The 24119-nt window shown below is 39.1% G+C and overlaps 1 protein-coding gene across 1 annotated transcript in view; it reads right to left on the reverse strand.

The window, feature by feature from the left end:
- Positions 1–24119, reverse strand: part of THSD7B (thrombospondin type 1 domain containing 7B) — a 989572-nt gene that overhangs the window by 24259 nt on the left and 941194 nt on the right. The window contains exons 20-21 of the mRNA XM_043894410.1: positions 22086–22203; positions 4328–4473 (exon numbers count right to left, since the gene is read on the reverse strand). Of these exons, the coding sequence (XP_043750345.1) occupies positions 4328–4473; positions 22086–22203 (264 nt within the window). The remainder of the gene's footprint in view (positions 1–4327; positions 4474–22085; positions 22204–24119) is intronic.

The following is a 24119-nucleotide window of genomic DNA, read 5'->3' on the forward strand; positions in this document are numbered from 1 at the left end:
AAGAAAAGGTGCAACTTGGAGGAGCTCTAAGATACTGCAACTTAGAGACTGAATCATCTGAGCAGACACACAAACTGGGACCATCACATCCTTTTCCATAGATGTTTTAACAAGAATTGTGCTTTGTTTATCTAAGATGGCAATCCCCACACTTGCTATCTCATCCTAACCATTGTGAAATGGTTTAAAAAAAATGTGCCCGAGTTATGAACCCAAGTGCACTTTTTTTTTTTGAGAAATGGAGGTTCAAAATCAATTCACAATATATTCATCTAAACCAAATGTTCTAGTAAATATTTGTAACCTAAAGTTGAAAATAACTAGCATAAGTTAAATTTGGGTTTGGGGGAGGGTTCTTTCTGTAACTTATTATTCCAGGTGAGGGATGCATGGCTAAATTGCCTAAGGTACATGTTTCACTGTAGAGTGTCAGAGTTCATGAACTTGGAATCTGACGATACTGCAGCATGTCTGAAGTTTGAAGTTACTGCTCTCTAGAACCTCAGGTAACTGGAGATGCAATTGATTAGAGCTTTGTTTGACATTCCAGGAGATGGAGTGTGCAGAAACGAGGGGAAACTAGTCATTAGGGAGCACTTTCAAAAATAAGACAAACAATAATATGTTTCTAGTATGTACCATGTTCCACCTTAATCTCTTATACCTTTGACAACCACAGCCACAGTATGAGGAGAAATGAGCAGCAGAATGATAATTTCATTCATAAAGCAAGCATTCATCTAGTCTCACTCATGAGACTTTACACACCAGGACTTGAAAACCGAGCCAGGCTTCTTAGAACAAGATGGTCAACAGTCGGAATTCTGTCACTAAGTCTCTGCTGTCCAGATCATTAATGGACTTCCTGTCTACTCTGCATCAGCATCACCAGATGTGGATCAGCAGGTGGTGCTAATACCCATAATCAGAGTTTTAATCAAACCTATAATAACAACCTCAATTTATTGAGCTCTAAATTTATGTCAGGTACTATGCTCAGCACTACATATGACTTGTCTGCTGCTGTTACTGCTAAGTCGCTTCAGTCGTGTCTGACTCTGTGCGACCCCATAGACAGCAGCCCACCAGGCTCCCCTGTCCCTGGGATTCTCCAGGCAAGAACACTGGAGTGGGTTGCCATTTCCTTCTCCAATGCATGAAAGTGAAAAGGGAAAGTGAAGTTGCACAGTCGTGTCCAACTCCTAGCAACACCATGGACTGCAGCCCACCAGGCTCCTCCGTCCATGGGATTTTCCAGGCAAGAGTACTGGAGTGGGGTGCCATTGCCTTCTCTGATGACTTGTCTAATCGCTACCAAAACCCCCAGCAAAACAGGTACTACTGCTCCTCCTGTGGTATACATAAGTAAACAGAGTTTGGAGAGTTTGAAAACCTGGCAAAAAGTGCAGAGTGAGGAACTGGAAAAAAAATTTTGACCAAAATTAGGCCTGCAAAGATGCTGATAATAGGGGGAAGCATGCGAGTTTGGGAAATTAAGGGGCATATGGAAACTCTCTGCTCAGTTTTTTGGTATACTGAAAACTACTTTAAAAAAATACAGTCTAGAGACTTCCCTGATAGTCCAGGGGTTAAGACACCACTTTTCAATGCAGGGGGCACAAGTTCAATCCCTGGTCAGGGAACTAAGGTCCCACATGCCTCAGGGTGCAGCCAACTATTAAAACAAACAAAAAATAAATAAAAACACTCAAGTATCTTTAAATAAACAAAAATAAAAGTCTACTGATATATATTTAAATAATGGATACAAAATAAGTGTGTGAGTCTATAAATATACATAAATGTAAAATGGTGAATCTAGTGAAGAGTAGAGGGTGTACCTTCATGTTATTCCACTTTTCAAAATGAGAAGTTCTGAGAAATACTAAGGAATAGATGAAGAAGTCTACAAAATAATATTTAAGAATATATAAAATAAAATCTAAACAAAATTAGACCCGAGAGACTCCAGAGTCTGAGCTCTGAAACAGATTTTGCAACATATGTGTGATACGTGTTATCAGCTAAGAAACTTGGAAGGAGTTAGGAAACCCTGAAAAAAAATGAAGCCTGAGGATAAACACTTGAGATTTGCAAATCTCTTTCCACAGATGATAGTGACAGAATTGGCACATCCACTGTGCCCTGGGCAAGCTCCTCTGTTTGGGGTTTGATCCCCTTGATGGCAATCAGCCACTTCAACCACCACCTCCAGTGAATAAATCTGCAACCGGTATCAGGCAGGTCAGGATATTACAGAACCAAGGGAAGCAGAAGGACAGCTGTGAGAAAGGTGCACTTGCTTTGTATGTGGAGGTTCATGTGTATTTTGATCAGTAATTCCCCAAACTCAGCTTACATAGATGTGTAAGAAAAGGGGACTCATTGAAAATGTCTTGTGTTATGTATCTCACAAAGCATTCAAAATCAGGCTTCAGGAAGAACAGGAATGCAGTTCAAACTCAGCAAAAATTCAAATATCATCAAGATTCTCTTTCGTCTCTGAGTTACTGACTTTATCTGTAACATCAGATGGGAAAATGTGACAGCAAAGAGTGTTTGAATGTAATATCTTTTGAACAGCTTCAATTCCATTCCAAATTTTTGGGGAAGAATGCTGTTGGTCTCCTGCAGGTAAGGTGCCCACACAGGAATAATTAATATAGACATGTTTTCTGAGAGCTTTGCCTGGATTGAGGCTAATTCCAGTTTCCTCCTGACTAGAAATGTCAGTGAATGGAATGACCTCATCTAGAAATCTAAGGCACTAAGGTGTATCTCTGGATACACCTGCTCTCATGGTCTCCAGGGCCCCCGTGCCTGGGTATCTCCATCAGATGCCACAACCCCCTCTCCCCACCTCCACAAGCACTGCTATAGAGAATGTTCACCACCCACCACTCCGCCCCTATGGTTCCAGCTAAAGTTCAGTGTGTGACAGCAAAACTTCAAACATTACATTTGACATTTCCCCTGCATGCTCCTAGGAGACAAACTGGCAGATTTGTCTATTAAAAAAAAAAAAAAAAAAAAAGCTCTTGATACCCAGGAAGATAAAAGGAAAAGTACTGGGTTGGTCAAAAAGTTCACCTGGGATTTTCTGTAACGTCTTATGGAAAAACCCAAATGAACTTTTGGCCATCTCAATACAAAAGAACAAGTGAGGAACAGTAGCAGCTGGATGGCTGGTGAGACAGAGTGTGTGCAGTTTGTCCCCATCCTTCCCTTCTTCTTCCTGTCTTTTCTCTTCTCCTGCCATGGGTTTCTAAATTCTTTGAATTTGTTTTCTCTACTCTCTCAACCATTATTAGGAGAAATCTTCCTTCCATTTCTTATTTGTGATTCTAAGCAGTACTGATAAAAACTGTTGATGATTTAGGAAAGAGAGTTTTGGACTGAGTACACAAAGTATTCATATTTAAAGCCATTAGGTTACTATTGAATTAATTAGCATGGTGCCTTATTTTCTGTGAAAAGGAGACTGAACAAATGTACCACCCATTTATTCCTCTGGGACTTATTAAAATACATGGGCATTTAACTTCTGCAAGATAATGATGCTGCACAACAATGTCATCCTGACAGGAACACTGTGAGAATACTCTGCAGATATCTTAATGCATAATCACAATTATTGTTACCTAATTAAATCTGCCTTGGAATACGAACTGAAGGATAAACTAGTAAAACAAGAAAATAGAGAAAAATCAGTGTGCTTTTTTCTCACACAAGAAACCAGAGAGAAAATGCCATAGAGCATCATTGCTGACCCAGCAAAAGCTCTGGGTATGTGATATATTATGATGTTACTAGGCATTTATATTTCAGGTCAATAAAAAGCAATCATTGAGGAAAATGTAGTAACCTTGGTTTGTGTAATAATGTTAAAATATAACTTTCATACACTTTTGGTTTTCTGCCCACATGCAAGATTTTGCCTAAGCCTAAAAGTGCTTTTTTAAGAAATACAGTCTATGACAGGTTGTGCATTTCTATAGCATCAGGGTTTTGCCTAATTGCATAATGCTTTGATATTTCCAACCAGCCAAGAAGATAGAAAATTCTTTAAGATGCTAAAAAGATTGAAAGTCCCCTGATCCAACTTATTACAAATACTTGATAACGATGGGCATTTATTTTCCTAGCAAGATCACTCTGTATGAAGTTAAGTCATTTGGTTCTTTTTTCCATGCTCTCTGTTGCATAAAAATACACTGTGCCAGGCCCCTGGTGCTGTGAAGTTTGTTCCATCACCTTGTAGGTTTGAACAGACAAGTACTTTGGACAGACTGAGAAACATTTCTTTAAATGTCATTATATGACCTACCTCCAATTTACATGCAGACCAGTTGCTGAGGACCCAGCTGTAGCAGGGGGTCATGGGGCAGGTTTTGTGCTGGGTAAGCTCTGTGGGACATGGCCGGCCTTCTCCTTGGGTTGGCATAAGGATAAATCGAGTCCGGCTCCTCTGACCTAAAATGAGAAGGACAATGTCAGCTTTTCCATTAGAGTTTGGCTAAAAAAGGAATTAAAGAACAGAATGTTGCCATATATATAAAAGTCGTCACTAAATCACGCTGAACTTCATCATGTCCAGGTTTCAGTTATTTTGCTATTTTAATTTAGGTTTCCATGGAGATACAGGTCATCCAAGGTCTGCATATGCTTGTGGATCTGAAACTCTGTCTTCTACTTCAGCCATCCTACGTCCAAACTCTGTACTGTTGCCAAATAGACTGACCCCGTAAACACTGGCAGAATGTTAATTCATTTAATAAATATTTCTTTATTAAGCTCTAGAATAACCAAAGCATGTGCCATGTGCTAGGGGTGCAGTGATAAAACAGCCCGATGTACCTCCTACCCTCACAAACCTTACATTCTAGGCTAGAATCACCAATATTAAGCAAAAAGAGAATGACATTCCCTATGTTAGGTTCTAAATCATCAAGTGAGATAGAAAATTGCACATAATCCAAATTACCCTAGAAAATTCCCTAGGAAGATGCCAAGATTACCCTAGAAAATTCCCTAGTGTGGTTCCAGTAGTGTCACTCCGTTAATTCAACATGACCAGTTTTCCTAGAGTTTAGGACCAATTTCTCTTTTTCACTGAATATAAGATAAAGTTGTTAACTTGTGTGAAGAAGCCGTGATGTTTGAAAAACATTTTTTCCTAATGAGAGGAAATTGGTTAATAAGAATGGTTTAGGAAGGAGCAGGACTCTCACGTCATCTTATACCCACTGCTAGGCGTCAGGTCATAAAGTTACTGATAGGAATAATGGATGGAATTTAAATGTTTCCTGCTCCTGCTTTCTCTCCCACTCACTCTTGTCTTTACTCATTTGTTACTGATGAACTATGGTATGCATATAGTTTCCTTAATATTAGTCATGTGTGAATCCAATGCCCTTCTACTGTTGTTATAAAATTAATTATGTGATTTTATCCGTGATAAATGTGAAGGGAAAAACAGAAGGTTCTCCGAGAGCATGTTATGGGGATGCCACCCAGTCTGCGAAAGAATCAGAGAATATTTCCTTGAGCAGTTGAGCTTTAAACAGAAATCTGAAGGAGTAAGTCAGACATGATGTACAGAGAGTGGCCCACTGACCCACACAGAAGAAACAGCGTGTGAATAGGTCATGAGGTACAAAGGAGAAGGACAGGTTTGAGGACCTGACAGAAGGCCAGTGTGGCTGGACAAAGAGCAAGGGACAGAATAGATTGAAGGAATACTGTTAAAGCTAATAAAAGTGAGAATCAAAGATTATACATTTATATTTTAAGAGAAATGGGCAGATAGCAATGACTTCACTTCTGCATAGAATTTACTTGAAAACCTTAGGTAAGCATAATTCTCAGATGTCCTCAAGTTCAGGGAGAAGTAAGGGTAACTAACACATTCAGTGGACTAGACGTCTTAGTGGTCACCAGAATATTATCATAGATATGGTGGAAAGTCAACTCTCTTTAAGAAGACCCTTGAAGAAAACTAGGATATTCTCATCACTGCATTCTAAATTCCTTGAGGCCGGAGACTCTGTCTCTAACATGAGACTCCCTATATATTAAGCATTAATTGAATATTTGTTTAATTCATATTTTTGTAAACTGTCTCTATGATATTATCTGGTGTGCAAACATGTGTGATGCTATTGCTAAGCAATTTTCTAAAGACATATATACTGACTCCCTGAATAGTCATAACAGTCCTAGAGGAAAATTCTGTTATTTTCACATATTATAGATAAGCAACTTGCAGCACAGAATTTGTCACTTCTTTAAGGTCAAAAACATAGCAAGTTGCAGAACAGGATTCAAACCCAGAAAGTTTCGCTACAGAGATGACTGTATTAGCCAAGATGCTAATGCAAGAGAACATCACGGGCCCAGACAAGACAGCAAGGAATGGACTGATCTAGGTCTTCTATGGGAAACAGAAAAGAAACATAAGGTGGCAATAAAATTTGTGTCGTCAGTAACTGAGGCTTTGTGAACAACAGAACCTACAAATTCTGCATTCCTGGGCACACAGCAGAACATTTACATTTAGACCAATGTTCCCTCCCAACATCACTCAAATCAAATCATACTTGTTGGACATCACCTTATTCATATGAAACATTGTCCCTGCTCAATGAATGCATTTGGCTCAATATTTCACATTAACTCTTACTTAAATACTCTTCAGTTTTATAATAATCCTTATGTTTATTCTCTTGAACTAAATATCTATTATTCTATTGTCATTATAATTGCATCCTGTTCTCTATCCATCTTTGTAAGACTAATGACAATGTAGTGTCACCTTTATCACAGCTAAAGAGGTTCTATTTCATTAAAACCAAATCACTTCAAGCTTGTTCTTGAATTGATGGCATGCATCACTGCCATTCCTTTAGGACTATTTTATTTATTTCCATTAAAGTGACAGATATTTTCTGCTGGACATAGATGTGGGGTCGGGGAACCTAATGAAGTCAATAGAAAAAAAAAAAAAATGACGTCCTCTAACCACTCACTGAAAGGCCAGCCATATGATTTCTCTGCTTTTTGCTATCCAAACACAAAGATAAGCTTAAACAATGTCAACTACTCCCAAGAAGCATATAATTCTATATTTTGAAGTATATTATGTTTTTTTTTCTTTTTTGATTATTGGAATATAATTGCTTGACAATGTTGTGTTAGTTTCTGCTCTACAACAAAGTGGATCAGCTATATGTATGCGTGTATCCCATCCCTCCTGAGCCTCCCTCTCATCCCCTATCCCCATCCCACCCATTTTAGGTCATCACAGAGCACAGAGCTGAGCTTCCTGTGCTATACGGCAGCTTCTCACTAGCTATCTCTCTTACCCATCGTAGTGTATATATGTTAGTCCTAATTTCCAAATTGGTCCCACCCTTCCCTTCCTCTTTGTATCTTCATGTCTGTTCTCTATGTCTGCATCTCTATTCTTGCATTGCTATTAAGTTCATCTGTACTGTTTTTCAAGGATAAAGAAGTAGTCGCTCAGCTGTGTCCAACTCTTTGCGACCCTTTGGATTGTAGCCCACCAGGCTCCTCTGTCCATGGGATTTTCCAGGCAAGAATATTGGAGTGGGTTGCCATTTTCCTCCTCCAGGGGATCTTCCTGATCGAGGGATTGAACCCATGTCTTCTTTGTCTCTGCATTGAAGGCAGATTCTTTACCCGCTGAGCCACTGGGGAAGCCCAGCATAACCTAGATGGGTGGGATGAGGTGGGAGGTGGGGGGGAAGCTCAAGAGGAAAGGGACATATGTACACCTATGGCTGATTCACATTTATGTATGGTAGAAAACAACACAATATTGTAACTATTCTTGAATTAAAAATAAATAAAAAGATGTATGGAATATTACTAGGCCATAAAAAGGAACACAGTCGGTTTATTTGTAGTGATATGGATGGACCCAGAGTCTGTCATACAGGGTGGTAAGTCAGAAAGAGAAAAACAAATATTTTATATTATGTTTAACTGGCTAACATTAATATTCAATAAGAAAACTTGGTTTATAAATGCATGAGAGTATAAAAGGTACTTGCTTCACCTTAAGTTTCTGTGAGGTACTATCTTTAAATAAGTTCCTTTTTAAATCAGGAATCTTATAAACTAAATAATCAGAGAAAGTATCCCACAATTAGGAACTTTCCCCACAATTCCTGAAGTTGCAAATATAATATCTAGCTACATGGAATACAAGGAGCCCTGCCATTTCCAATGGTCTCTGGAATTCTAAGCACCATATTGGATGTAATACTCAGCCTTGCACCTATCTCTCAGCATGGTTATTCTAAAAGGGACCTTTAAGGACAGAAGACAAGGAATTATTTTGATGATAGGGATTTTCACGTGAGAGATAAGACAGTGGAAAATGTAGCCAAATGAAATATATTTAAAATTATGATCTGTTGTAGAATATGAGAAAGACCATTTTAAAGCAGCTGATGTATGATGCAAAGAAACCTGGACTTGGCATCAAAACTCTCTATTTGGAAACAGTTCTCTCAAGTTAACAGCTCGTAAATGATGTGACTGTTTGAAAGTACTTTAGCCCCTCTAAGCATCAATTTCCTCTTCTGTAAAATAAAATTAAGTACACAGATAGTCCTCATTATCTGAGGATAATTCACAATGGGGAAAATGCCACTTAAAATTAGTTTATTTCATAGGAATTACATTATTTTAAATACATAATAAATCTCTAAATGGGACTTATTGTGGAACTAAAAATATGCAAGTGGGTTTATTTTATCTAATATCAACTACCACTATCATTATCTAATATCAATTATATTTTATCTAGTATCATTACATGAAGATAATTACAACTATGCAGGTATTAACACAAAGAACAAATAAACTATTGATATTTCTTAATCATAATTTTATGATGACCCTAGGAAGGGTTTATTGTTATCATGTGGGTTTCATAGTTTGGTCATAGAATCTATTATTTTAGTTACTTTTCATCAATTTTCTCAAGAGCTCCCTTTAATCTTTTGTGTACAGATTGCCTAACTTTGTGCCCCTTTCTTATGGGTACACATTCCATTTGCAGCTAGAGATGTACCAGCAGACACCCTGATGCAGTGACAGAGCACATGTATCACTCCAGGAGGCTCATTGACTGGGGGATGGCTTTACAAGTGGTCAGTTCATCAGTGGGTATTTTGATAGTATGAGGAGTTCTGCTTCCTACAGATCTTACAATTATGCTGATTCAGGTGAAGACTAAGGAGATGATGAGGACTCCTTGGACTAACCTCATGTTGGTTATATGAATGAAAATACACCATATAGAAACTACAGCATATCTGAAATATAGTAGGTGCTGGCTAAGTCTTAATATTTTTAAACGTTTATTTTGACAACTACTATTTTATATCAGTTCCTTGACCTGGCCCTGGAACAAGCCTGTAATGGGAATATAAAGTATGCTACTCATATTCTCCTGGGCTTTATAACATGAAATGCGCACAACTATGAAGTCCATAATGATTCAGCCTGGTCCCACCAAAACCACTACACCCTGGCCTGCACTCCTCTGCCCTCCGTGTAAGAGAGAAGGGTGCTGCCATCTACATCCTCATGCAGCCAATCTGAGAAGGAGAGAAATTTCTTGGACACTTTACAGACAACTCTTGTTTGGGTTTCTGAATCTATCTGAAACCTGAATTCAATAGTTGATATAGACAATATGTTTAATGGATAATACCAATGAGATATAGAAACTGATGCTCTTATTCATCTACACTTCAGGCTATAAAAGAGAGCAAAGCATTAGTTTTCAAATACATTTCCAATTGAATAAAGACCTTAGATTACAGTAGGTTAAGTTTGCTTACAATTCTCTCTAAGCTTTTCCTCTCCTCCCTTGAGGAATATTGAAAACTCATTATAAGCAACAGTGATACTAAGCCTACTATTAAATTAGCAATAATTTCTGGCAATTAAGGAAAAAAGATTACTTGATGAGACTTCCAGAAAAAAAAAATAAGAAAGATAATGAGGCATGCTAGCTCTAACACATGGAACCCTAAGAGAGGCCAAAACTACTACCTACACATAGGCTTAAAGGGTATGGGACCAGATCACACTCCCATTGAACTCAGCAGTAGTCAGGCTTTGCTCTGAGGCTCCACTGACAAAGGGAAGGTGTGGGAAACTTTAAGCAGTAAAAGAACTCCTCAAAACTGGTTACATATTTGTCAATACTTACATTCATAAAAAGATACAGAGTCAAATGCAGTGGTTCTCTGTTCTGACCATACTTTCAGGTCCAGGGAGCCAACCACCAACACTGTTACAGTGAGAGGCTCTAAACATTGAAGCCCCTGACTGTACCGACAGATACTGATGTAATTAGCTGAAAATCATGGTTTGGATAGCTCTGGACAATTTGAATAAGAAAAGCAAACCATGCAGATATGTTTGTATAGGAAACTGGAAAGGAAACAAGGATAATAGAGCAATGAAGAACATACCTATTTAACCTTAAATAGATCATTAAATAAAATGTCTAAGCAATTCATATGAATATACTTATATGCTCCAATGTCCACAGACATAAAAAATACAAAAACAGCAGCATGTGATGCCACTTTGAGCTTAAAGAATGTTATTTGAAAATTATTATTACGGGTTTGCTTTCCACCTTGGAATTGTTTGTTTTAATATGAGTTAAATTTTCAAGGCAGGTGCACAGTCATTGGCAGAGAACTGTCTTCCTGAGCTGACATCTGGCTCACCTACACCACAAAGGATGATGTTCAGTGTCACTGGGCTTCAGACGATGATAGTCCCTCTTGGTGGTTCAGTTGCTAAGTCATGTCTGACTGTGATGATGGTCCTTCCTGATATGCACTCAAAAATTAGGTTACTGAATAAAATATTTCTGCCTTTAAGTATTTTCTCTTATGAATTTATTCCTAAGATTTTGGCACCTAATATTTCGGCTACCTAATATTAATATCAAGGCTGTATATTGTCACCCTGCTCATTTAACTTATATACAGAGTACATCATGTGAAATGCTGGGCTGGATGAAGCTCAAGCTGGAATCAAGATTCCCAGGAGAAATATCAGTAATCTCAGATATGCAGATGACACCACCCTTACAGAAGAAAGTGAAGAGGAACTGAGGAGCCCCCTGAAGAGGGAGAAAGAGGAGAGTGAAAAAGCTGGCTTAAGACTCAACATTCAAAAAACTAAGATCATGGCATCCAGTCCTATCATTTCATAGCAAATAGATGGGGAAACAATGAGAGACTATTTTGGGGGGCTCTAAAATCACTGCAGAATGTGACTGAAGCCATGATATTAAAAGATACTTGTTCCTTGGAAGAAATGCTATGACAAATCTACACAGCATATTCAAAAGCAGAGACATCACTTTGCTGACAAAGGTCTATATTGTCAAAGTTATGGTTTTTCCAAAGTCATGTATGGATGTGAGAGTTGGACCATAAACAAGGCTGAGTGCCAAAGAATTGATGCTTTCGAACTTTGGTGATGGAGAGGACTCTTGAGAATCCCTTGGACAGGAAGGAAATCAAACCAGTCAATCCTAAAAGAAATCAATCCTGAATATTCATTGGAAGGACTGATGGTGAAGCTCCAATACTTTGGCCACCTGCTGTGAAGAGCGGACTCATTGGAAAAGACCCTGATGCTGGGAAAGATTGAGGGCAGGAAGAGAAGGGGGTGACAGAAGATGAGATGGTTAGATGGCATCATCGACTCAATGGACATAAATTTGAGCAAACTCCGAGAGACAGTGAAGGACAGGGAAGCCTGGTATGCTGCAGTCCATCGGGTCTCAAAAAATCAGACACAACAGAGCAACTGAACAACAACCACCTAATATTAATCAGTAGAAAATACGAGCAGATGACAAAGTACATGAAAAAGAAACAAAGGGACACTATCAAAAACCTTGTTAATGGCCGGTCGTGCCAATCTATTAACCAATTTTAATCACATATGTTTCTGTGGTTAAGGCAATTTATTGTATAATCCCACCGGTCATTATAAAAGTATTCCTCATTATGGAGGAAGGGCCTAAATTAATTGAGTGAATACAATGTTCTAGGATATAGAGATGATATAGCATATTCTTGCTTAGTTCTTTTCCCTTCCTTTTGATTTCTTTGCCTCCCTTCACCTGAAAGCACCCACTCTCCCCACGCCCCTCGAATCTATCACTTCAACAAGGATCCCAGTCTCATATTTCATATGTGATAAACTGAAGCCCAGAGAAGTTAATTAGCTAAGTCACACAGCAAGAAGGATGGTAACAAAAATAAGCCCAATTCCAAAATCATCTGTTTTCCAACAAATTTTATCTGGCCCAAGTCAGGTATCAGATGATACCTGTTTAAGGCCACTTAAACAGGTTTGAAAAGTACACTTAGTTCTACTCTCTGCAATCAATGTGTTACTTATATTCATGTGTTTCATTTTTCCTTTAGAAAAAAAAAATGGTAATTAAAATTATGTCATTAGTACTTTCTCTGTGACAACTCATTTGCTTTTGGGTATTTGTCAGAGTAAATTTCCCAAAACAGCAGGAAGTTAGATTGTATATAAAATGCTCAGTTAATTTCATGCAGTTCTTTATGCTGGACATCTGTTTTTTTACTACTTTTCACAAACCTCACCAAGGAATTTTTATCCAAATTTATTTTTAAGTGTCAAGTTTAAGTATACATCCTGTATTGACATGACTTTAGGATCAAGGTTATTTTCTAATGTAACAGGGTGGAAAAAAATTATCATCTTGAGCTGCTAGCTAAAGATAAATCTTCAGCATATGATTGACATCATGAGCGAGAGAAGATGCAGTAATATTCCTGCATTCAGAACTAGAGTGCCTGATAGTTAAAGTCACTCAGTCATGTCCGACTCTTTGCCTCCCCACGAACTATACAGTCCATGGAATTCTCCAGGTCAGAATACCGGAGTGGGTAGCCTTTCCCTTCTCCAGAGGATCTTCCTAACCCAGGGATCGAACCCAGGTCTCCTGCATTGCAGGCAGATTCTTTACCAGCAGAGCCACAAGGGAAGCCCAAGAATACTGGAGTAGGTAGCCTATCCTTTCTCCAGCAGATCTTCCTGACCCAGGGATCAAACTGGGGTCTCCTGCATTGCAGGTGGATTCTTTACCAACTGAGCTATCAGGGAAGCCCCAAATTTCCCCTATAGAGGGACTCCTTGACTTGTCTAAAAATTGCTTCAGGCACCCAGACATCTTTCATACTAAACAACACTCAGGTAAGGCAAGGCAAAGATTCCATAAGTTATTCAGAGTAAAAGAGACCAGTCCTAGCCATGACCATGTATTCGGGAGTGAGGTTAGTAGAGTAAGGAAGTAACGACCACATTTTAGAGGGTAAGATAGACCATGGTATCACAGAAGAGAGGTGGGTCTGTTAAGGGCAGAAGATCAGGCATTTTTGCCTTTGCTTGGAAATAGAGCTCCAGATTTTTCCATGATAGTATGCATTCTATCTGTTGGAACATAGTAAAAGAAAGAGAGTTCTAGAAACAACATCTGCTTCTGCTTTATTGATTATGCCAATGCCTTTGACTATGCAGATCACAACAAACTGTGGAAAATTCTGAAAGAGATGGGAATACCAGACCACCTGACCTGCCTCCTAAGAAATCTGTATGCAGGTCAAGAAGCAACAGTTAGAACTGGACATGGAACAACAGACTGGCTCCAGATAGGGAAAAGAATATGTCAAGGCTGTATATTGTCACCCTGCTTATTTAACTTATATGCAGAGTACATCATGAGAAACACTGGGCTGGATGAAGCACAAGCTGGAATCAAGATTGCTGGGAGAAATATCAATAACCTCAGATATGAAGATGACACCACCCTTATGGCAGAAAGTGGAGAACTAAAGAGCCTCTTGATGAAAATGAAAGGAGAGTGAAAAAGTTGGCTTAAAGGTCAACGTTCAGAAAACTAAGATCATGGCAACTGGTCCCATCACATCATGGCAAATAGATGGGGAAACAGTGGGAACAGTAACAGAATTTATTTTCTTGGGCTCCAAAATCACTGAAGATGCTGACTGAAACCATGAAATTAAAAGACGCTTGCTCCTTAGAAGAAAAGTGAAGACAATCCTAGAGAGCATATTAAAAAGCAGAGACATTACATTTTCAACAAAGGTCTGTCTAGTCAAAGCTATGGTTTTTCCAGTAGTCATGTATGGATATGAGAGTTGGACTATAAAGAAAGCTGAGCACCGAAGAATTGATGCTTTGGATTGTGATGTTGGAAAAGACTCTTGAGAGTCCCTTGGACTGCAAGAAGTTCCAGCCACTCAATCCTAAATCAGTCCTGAATATTTATTGGAAGGACTGATGCTGAAGCTGAAACTCCAATACTTTGGCCACCTCATGAGAAAAACTGACTCCTTGGAAAAGACCCTGATGATGGGAAAGATTGAAGGCAGAAGGAGAAGGGGATGGCAGAGGATGAAATGTTTGGATGGCATCACTGACTCAATGGACATGAGTTTGAGCAAGCTCCAGGAGTTGGTGATGGACAGGGAGGCCTGGCGTGCTGCAATCCATGGGGTTGCAAAGAGTTGGACATGACTGAGCGACTGAACTGATTCTAGTTGCTTATTTTCAGTTCCATTCCCAACAATCAATCACATTTCAAATCCAACATATCAAAACTTAACAGATCACTGTAAATATACAGCAGAAATACCCCCAATGAGGCTCTCCCATGGGATGCAATACAAGAAGGTCACAGAAAGTGATTCTGGCAATCAGACTCACACATTCCCTATCTAGAAGGTTGGTTCCACACAGCTATATTCCAGTTAGATGGACTAGATAATATTCAACATTGTCAATTAGGAAACAAGTATACATTTAGGAGGCTTAACATCAGAGAGTCTTAAAACCCTCACTGCCCTTTGTGTTTCAACCTGTGATCCATTTCTTCTGCTTGTTCTTAAATGTACCTATAAATTGTGAGAATTTTTATAAAATAACCTAGTACCCAACCCAGGGCCATGTCCCTAACATGAACACTTACATATACAGTGTCAGATGTGAAGGGGCACAATGGAGAAAATGGGGCTTAGGAGACACCTGAACTTGGGTTCAAGTCTTTCCCCTGCAACTGACAAGCTCTGTGACCTTGAGCAGGTTAACTGCCTGTCACCTTACCTGTACAATTATGCCTATAGTTTCATAATACTTTCATAAAGAGTTATTCTAATACTCCTGGCACCAATAACTGCCTTTGACCAATAGATACTAAAAAGTAATTATTCTCATATTCATCATTTTACATATAAAAAGTTCAAGTGAGGTCTGCAAAGGGTGGCTCAGAGTCTTACAACTTGCCTTTGGAAAAGCCACCTTGAAAACTAGATATTCTTGTCTAGTCTTTATTTATTTATTTTTCCATTCTACAATTTAGCCTCTTGTTCCTTGTTGTAGGAACTAATTATTTGATATAGTAAATAAGTTTGAGCTGTTATAACTATTGGACTGCATATGATCAAGGATACTACAGTGATCATAATTTATTCTGACACTAAAAATGAAGGTTACTGGCTTGCCTTTTAAAATCTTTAAAAAAAAAAGAAAAAGAAAAAAAGCTGGAATCACAAACTTGTGATTCTCTGCAGTTAATATAAAATTATTTTTTCATTATGGGTTAGAGTTGACAGGATAATCATATGCCATCTGGGACACACAAGTGGCAGGCTGGATTACACAAATGTAGAAAAATACTATAAACTCATGTGCATTGAATTAAAATATGAAAGAGGAACAAATCATAAGGGGTTAATAACCCTCTTGGAATGTTATCAGTTAAATAATAATTATGAATAATTCATGATATGCTAAATTTAGGGAGTTCAGCATAAAACTGAACTGATGAAAATTCAACAAAGAACACGACTAATCCAAAATTTAAGCTCTTCTATTATACTCTTTGATCTTCGAAATCTATCTAAAAGGATCCCTTAGTGGAAACCTAGAATCGGTCTCTCTTTAACATGAAATAAATTAGATTCAAGCTATTCTGACCTTGAAATCTTCAACACAAATAGAAGGTATATGCCAAGCATCGGGTGCACATTAAAGAGACAATCCAGACTTTTGGAAGTGAAGAAAGAGCTCATTTCAAAATTTCCTCTTAGATCAAGGTAGTTCTTTAGTTTAGATGGCAAAGTGTGGCTCTGGGGAAGCTTCCGGAACACCCAGCTCACCAGGATTTGCCTGACAACCCAGTGACTTCCTAAAAGGAGACAATTGTGTGCATTTTGCTTTTGATAAAGAAGTCAGCAGAGAGCAGCAGGTGCTGAAGGCAGACTCCCAAGCAACTTGTTTGCATACTTGAATGTGACTAAATAAACTCTGTCTCCTCTTGTGGTCCCTGCCCCACTGCCATCACTAGTTGGAAAAAAGAAAGCGGCTCATATGAAAGACAGCTGCGGGCACACCATTTTAGAAGAGACAAGGCACAGATGTTTTTCAATGATAGTTTCCAACCTTTTCAGCGCCAAGAGTTTAGTCTCTTTTAAGAAACAAGTTCATCTGTGCCACATGTTGTGGCTTTTGACTATTCACTGTTTGTTGCTTTTAGCTTGTGCTGTGTGGGGATTAAGGCATGGTTTAAATACAGAGTTCTCTATCTGGCAGGGATTAGTGATCAGAGAAGAGCAGTGCTGGAAGACGAGACCTGGAAGGCTGGAATGGGGAAGTAGCTTGAGGGCTGGTGGGATGGAATGGAATGGAATAGACTGGAACAGAATAGATAAGAGGAATAGAACAGAACCATGAACTGTCTCAGCATGGTTCTGGTGGTAGCTGCCTAGGCCTAAAAATTCAAGGGTGTGTCCTATTCTTTGTACTGTTCATTTTATTTCTTAAAGGTTAAGGCTGGACACAAATAAATCAGAAAAATAGTCCTTTTTATATTTTTGTCTGGAGGTCCTGATATAGAGCCTTGGATGCAATGGGTATGCAAAAAAGGCTTGTGAGATTAAACCCTTAAAAGCCTAGTGAAGAAAACACCAATGACATGAACAGCATCACTTTGTCACTGAGTTCTGACAGAAATACCTCCTTCGTGGCCTCTCTTCTTTCACCCCTCACTTCCCTGCGAATACTTGTTATTCTCCATCTCATGACTTTTTTGTTTTAACATAGCATTTATTGATGTGTGTTACTTTTGTGCATATTTATTTATTTATTTGCCATCTGCCTGTCTTTCTTGTCATCACCATCTAGTTCTCTACCAGGATATTAGTTTTAAGAAGTCAGGGGACTTTGTTTCCCTGGGATCTTATCCTTTCTATACACATGTGTTTTCAGCTCCTGGGAGAATGCCTGGCTTTGGGGAAACTTCCAATGAGTAGTTGTGAAATATGTGAGTAAACTTCTCTACAGCCCTGCCTTCAAGAACAGAAGTGAGAATAGGAGCATCTCCATATAATTTATTTTCCACACTATCACTTTTGACAATGAAAGTATACACCAGTTGGTGTCAGGATAATAGGTGTAAACTTTATAAATTTTGGTTGAATATAGAAAGAAAATGGAATACATATACCTTTAGAATCCTAGAGGGTTTGCCAAATATCAGGATTATGGAATATTTTTTAAAAGACACTATTACGTCTTAATTTAGGAGATCAAAGCATCTAAAGGTCAAGAAAGGATTCACAAGAAATTATCCTAGCAGATCCTTAGAAGCTAGCTAGAAATGATTTGTAACTAGTGCTATATTTATATGCCAGTAGAAACTATCACGTGACTGCCAAGTGCTTTATGCAATTCATTCTGTGCCTGAGTTCACACAGGGACTTTCCTTAGGGAACTTTTGATTGTTTATTATTCTAAATATTAGAAAAGATGAATTTAAATTCAAACTCTAATTGCCTAAAAATCTCCAATAGTGGGATTCAGACTTGGAGAGGACTTTCCTTTGTTTGTTTTTGTTTTTCTACTAGGCTAACAAGGTCTGATGAGTCCACAGCACTAACAGAACTCCTTAAAAAAATCAAAGTAATATTTTATGGTACCAAACTTACAATTTGGGGTCCTGTTTTCAAAGGTTGTGTATCAGCATAACATGAAAATCTGTCATGTTTCACTGACTTTGTACAGTGGCAGAATTAAGATTTGGGGACAAAAATAATAATAAATAGATCTGTCTCCTTGCATCGAACACATTCTGGACTAATGATACCTAAGACTTATGATGTCAATTAGAGAGAGAGGAAAATAACCACTAGCAGGGTTTGACTTCCTTTGGGCTTGTGATCCAGTCTGCAAGCTCTTCCCCTTCCGGCTTTTTTCCCCCTGTGGTCCAGAACCACCTGTGTACTCAATCACACAGTCATGTCCAACTCTTCGTGACTCCATGGACTGTAGACCTCCAGGTTCCTCTGTCCATGGGATTCTCTTGTCAAGAATACTGGAGGGGGTTGCCACGCCCTTCTCAAGGGGATCTTCCTGACCCAGGGATCAAGCCCACGTCCCCTGTGTCTCCTGCACTGGAAGGTGGATACTCTACCACTGCACCGCCTGGGAAGCCCACGGAACCACATGGGCAATGACGGATGTTGGCAGAGATTCCCCTGATGTGCCGTGTAGTGTGTTTGATGGGAACTAGAGGGGTTCACCCATGAAGAACTCAAACAAGATCACTGACTCCTTAGACAAATATGAAAATTGATCCAATTTATACATATTAAAGTAGTAGTGAGTGATAGTGGGGGTAACAGTGAGATATTACATGGGAGGCAAAATGTAAGGAAGCAGACACTCAAGATTATGAATGAAATATACTACGTTGCAGCAGAGAGATCCAACATGATAACGGAGGGTGGTGGGAGCAGAGAGACAGGCACCGTGAGATCCTACAGGTCCTGTGGTCTGTGCTCACCATACAGGACTTCATCCTTTCTCTGCTTTTTTATGCTACGCTTTACCACTGTGAGAGTCACGCCTCCTGGCAGAGGCCCATGAGCATAAGACTACAGGGCTCCTGGCTGGATAATCAGGGTGGATCACCCTGGACAGGGTAGCAACCAGTTATTCACATCGCTAATGCAAATTATTAGTGCAGGGTCAGTGCATTCATTTCCACATATTATTATTACCGACTTGCTTGCTGTCTGTTGTCCCTCAACTAGATTGTAGGTATCAGGGAATCATGGGCATAAGGAAATTGTCTATTTTCCCCTCACTGCTTTACATCCAACTCATTGTACTATGAATGGCACATTAGTAGTTATTTAATGGATAAATTACGCAAGTCAGTAGAAAAACAATTATTCAGATTTGCATTTTCAAAACATTGCTTAGGTTGTGATTGTAATGTATGGACTTTGAGTAGGGTGAAGGACGAGATGTGAGAGTAGATGATGAGAGAAACTGAGTCTGGGGGATCATCTTTGTAAAATCCGAGGGAGTCTCTGCTAAAACTCTTTACTGCTGGTGGGTAGGAAGGTGGAGATGAAAATTAACACACAAAAGATACCCACGCCGTGTCAGGTACTGTGCTCTATGGCTACATATACTTCATAGCACTTAATTCTCAAGTCCTAAACAAAGCCTCTAATGTGCATGAATTCCATTTTAGAGATGAAGCAGCTGAGACTCAGAGTAAGTCATTTGCCTAAAAAGCTACAATTCAAACCTGGATTTACCCAACCTTAAAGTGGATGCCTAACTGGAAACTACGCCATGCTGCCAATCAGAATAATTGAGAAAATAGTTTAGGTCAATCACTGAAATCTTGGTCGTAAGATTTACCACTTGGTTTCCTGATGTGCTTCTACAGGCTCTCAGATGTGCAGGAAATGGCATGTTGTTATCACCAGACATCGTGAGCCTCATATTTTCGAGTGATGATCTTTGAGGAAGTAAATTTCCTTTCCTTAGCTACATTTTCCTAACACATATCCTGAGTACTGCTGTCAGCTCTGTTCTCTCCAGGCTCTGAGAGCTGAGTTCACAGAGGAGTCCCTCTTCCATGCTGTAGCCTGCCTCAGTTCCTCAGACAATCCCAGCTAAGGCAGAGAAGTACTAATAGTCCCAGCATATTCATTTGTGAGTAGCTTAGAGATGAGCCTATATCCCAGTGCCATATCCAGTCACAGAGCGTCTAAAAAATTCCTTCCAGCTGTCTTTGTTTGGTGATCAGGTCCAGGGTTTTCAGCCCATCTCCCTACCAGATTCCATGATTCCTGCAACATGCAGTTCTTCCTTCTCCTCTACTTTGTGATTATGTATATAGCAGGATTTTCCCTAGGTCCCTACTCCAAACTTCTCTCATTTACCTTAGATAAACTGTAGCTCTTTTTTTGGGACCAGAAACCTATCCTAAACCTCAGCTCTGCACTTTGCTGGTACACACTCCTTGTTCTCTTTACATGCGCACATGTCTTGGTCCCTACTTCAGCCTAATGGCTTCAGTGCCATCCATGTTGCCATTTACCTAGCTCCCGAGCACCAGCTGCCTTCTGCATTCCCTGCCATTGTGCATTACTTACCTGGACTTTGGTATTAATTGCTATTTGTTCAGCAAAGGTTTCTCCTCCCTTTCCTCCACAGGAACTGTTTCCTCTATAGTACTGTTGCTAAGAAGTGACTGGTCATCCAGAAACTACATTTCCTGCTCTGCTATCTTGCACTGAACTGGAGAAATGGGGCCAAATATTATTCAGTAAAATAAAGATAGTAGAGATGTATACAACTTCTGCCCTGGTCCATAAAAACCTCCATAGGACCAGCTTGATATCACCTTCCAGAAAAACTTGATTATGTTAAAGTGGTAGGGCCTCCATCAACCTGTGTTCTTGATGGACTCTGTGAAGCAGAAACTAACCCTCCCTTTATGTGAGTGAAAAATTAGTCTCTAACCTATGATACTAGGGGCTTCCCTGGTAGCTCAGCTGGTAAAGAATCTGCCTGCAATGCAGGAGACACTGGTTCAATTCCTAGGTCATGAAGATTCCCTGGAGAAGGGATATGCTGCCTACTCCAGTTCTGGTCTTCCCTGGTGGCTCAGATGGTAAAGAATCCGCCTGCAATGTGGGAGACCTGGGTTCGGTTCCTGGGTTGGGAAGATCTCCTGGAGGAGAACATGGCAACCCACTCTAGTATTCTTGCCTGGAGAATCCCCATGGACAGAGGAGCCTGGGGGGCTACAGTCCATGGGGTCACAAGGAGTCGGACACGACTGAGCGACTAAGCACAGCACAGTATGGTACAAAGCCACTGTTCTTAGGGGTTTACCTGAAACAAGAGCCTGTTTGACTTATTGAACACACACATCTTCCAGAAACCATGGAGGCCAACATTTTTTGAGTTGGCTGAACTTAGGACCTTCAGAATAAACACCATCTCACAGGGCCAGCACCCCCTCTGGTGTCTGCCACTGTTACCAGGCCAGTTCTTCACCCTCTGCCTTGTACTACTCAGACATAAAAAAAAGTACAAAATAATGCCACATGCAGCAACAGGGATACAACTTGAGATTATCATACTAAGTGAAGTAAATGAGAAGGAGGAAGACAAATACCATATGAGATCACTTGTATATGGAACCTAAAATATGACACAAATGAACTTAGAGATCAGATTTGTGGTTGCCAAGGGGGTGGGAGTTTGGGATTAGCAGAGATAAACTATTATATGTGGAATGGATAAGCAACAATGTACTACTGTATAGCACAGGGAGCTATATTCAATATCCCATGATAAGCCACAATGGAAAAGAATATTAAAAAAAAAGAATGTCCATATGTGTATAACTGAGTCGCCTTGCCGTATAGCAGACATTGACACAGCACTGTAAGTGAAGGGTACTTCAATAAATAAAATACAATAGAACAAAAGGACTGTTAAGAAGTCAGGCTCTCTTTCTCTGCTCCCCTGGGTCAGCCTCATGTGGCCAACATGCCTTACGCCCATTTATCAAGCTATGGCATACAAAGAGATACTTAAAAACTCAACTGTTTTATGGAAACCAACAGAGGAAAGCCACATACCTCTGAGGCCACAAGTCTGTGAGCACTCTGTCCAAGCTGTCCATCCCGACAACTGACAGTTGACCACACACTCCACCAGGCAGTGACGGTTCATCCTCTGCGGCTTCTCCAAGTTACGCTGCAGACGGGAAGAAAATATGATTGTACTGGAGAATTCATCGCAATGTCAAATCAAATCACTATCCTTTTGTGGGATAATAATCTCTATTCTGTGAGAATAATTTTGCTATGTTTTTGTAAGAAAAATAGCCTGGCTTATAGAAACTGATGGCAAGTCTAAAAAAATGATGATCCTCACTTCATGACATAGAAACTTGTCAGTCCAAATTTCTTTTGATAAAACCTTCAACTCAACTCTAGAATAGACCCACATTTAAGGGACCAGGAAAGCAGGCAATTATGTTACACAAAGATCTGTCCTGTCACTCACCCAGCAAGGAACCAGAGGGATGTCTCAGTGCTAAATTCAGGCATCTTGCCCTCTGGATAGACCGGTAGTATATAGAGAGCTCAAACTAACAGCAACCTAGGCTAAACAATAAGTAGAAGAATAAAACTGAAATCAACAACCCATCTAAAGTTCATAAAAAAGACTGATTAGCTAAAAACATAAACATGATCTTAATCAAGGGAAAAGTTGATGATACCATTTCTTTTCCTCTTGTCCTCTCTTAAACCCATATCTAGGCAAAATCACACATTTTCTAATGGCCAGTGTAGAAGAGGTCTTACTGAAAGAGTAAATCATCCGAGAGACACAGAAAGAATACCAAAGTGTTCAGTTTTAGGAATTGCACATTGTGTGACTGAGGAAAATGCTAACATTCAATATATGCTAAATGTTAGCAATGTCCATACTGAGCTAAAATTATTGATTACAGCATGATTATTTACTACGTGGGCAAACTAGAAATGACCACATAAGATCTTTGATCCATCTGAGATATGTGGGTATTCTGCTTAGGTTAATAATTTGGGACTTTAAATATTTGTTGAACATGTGGTATTTGGAAAGAAGAGAAACTAATTTTTCTATTAATGAATAGTTTATACTGCTTTTATATCAAAAGGAAAGATTTACTATGTACACTAAATGTACATTTTTGACTTATTTGAGTTGTTGTAGGTTGGTGATTTATTTTTCTTGAAGCAGACAACAGTCTTGAGGGGGAGATGAAACAAAATGTTAGAAGTAAATCACTGACACTTGTTAGAATTCTGTATTAACCAGTCTCAGAATTTCATTAAAAGGAACATCTGATTTTACATGGTCTAGTTTCAGGGGTACTGTTGGTCCATGGTGATACTGTTAGTTGAAAGAGATGTTATGGTAATACTTAATAAGGTTAATAACTCAGGATGGGTGAGGAGGTTTTGTTCTGATAATTTTAATTTTCACTTGTGGACTCTATTTACCTAAGGAGAATGAGACAACTTTTGTCAGTTTGCTAAAGACATTCCCATGAAACCTGAGTTCACTGACCCCACACATTTCCAATTATTCCAAAGATTGTTTTAGTGATTCTTATAATGTGATAGCATATGGTCATCTTTGTTTCTAAACTGCCATCATAGTGCATTTCACTTATATGTTGGGGAGGAAATGTCAACTTTTGGGGAAGAGATTTGATTATAGCTTTTGTCCAAATTGCACATATTTTGTGATGGGGAAAAATATAAAATTACAAAAATTCAAAACCCACCAACTCTACCCAACTTCGTAGAGAGACATTTAGCTTATTTTAAGAAGAAAAATGCACTGTGTTTATTGCCTAGCAAACATTTGCTAAGCAAATTAGCAGAGTATTCTAACAGCAAGTATCACTGTGCATCTTACATGCAAGGGACAGTGTTTCCCACTTAGGCAAATTGAATCATCTGCCCAATACCAAGAATCAATTTTAGAGTCAATTGATGTCAATTGTTAGTTGGCAAGCAAGTACATCTAACTAAGTTCTTAGAAATAATGAAGAACTATATTTTTAATGAACCCATTTCTCCAATGCAAAATGACCTTTCCTGTCATTTTAACTA

The sequence above is a fragment of the Cervus elaphus genome, chromosome 33 (assembly GCF_910594005.1).
Source record: "Cervus elaphus chromosome 33, mCerEla1.1, whole genome shotgun sequence".
NCBI classification, from domain to species: Eukaryota; Metazoa; Chordata; class Mammalia; order Artiodactyla; family Cervidae; genus Cervus; species Cervus elaphus.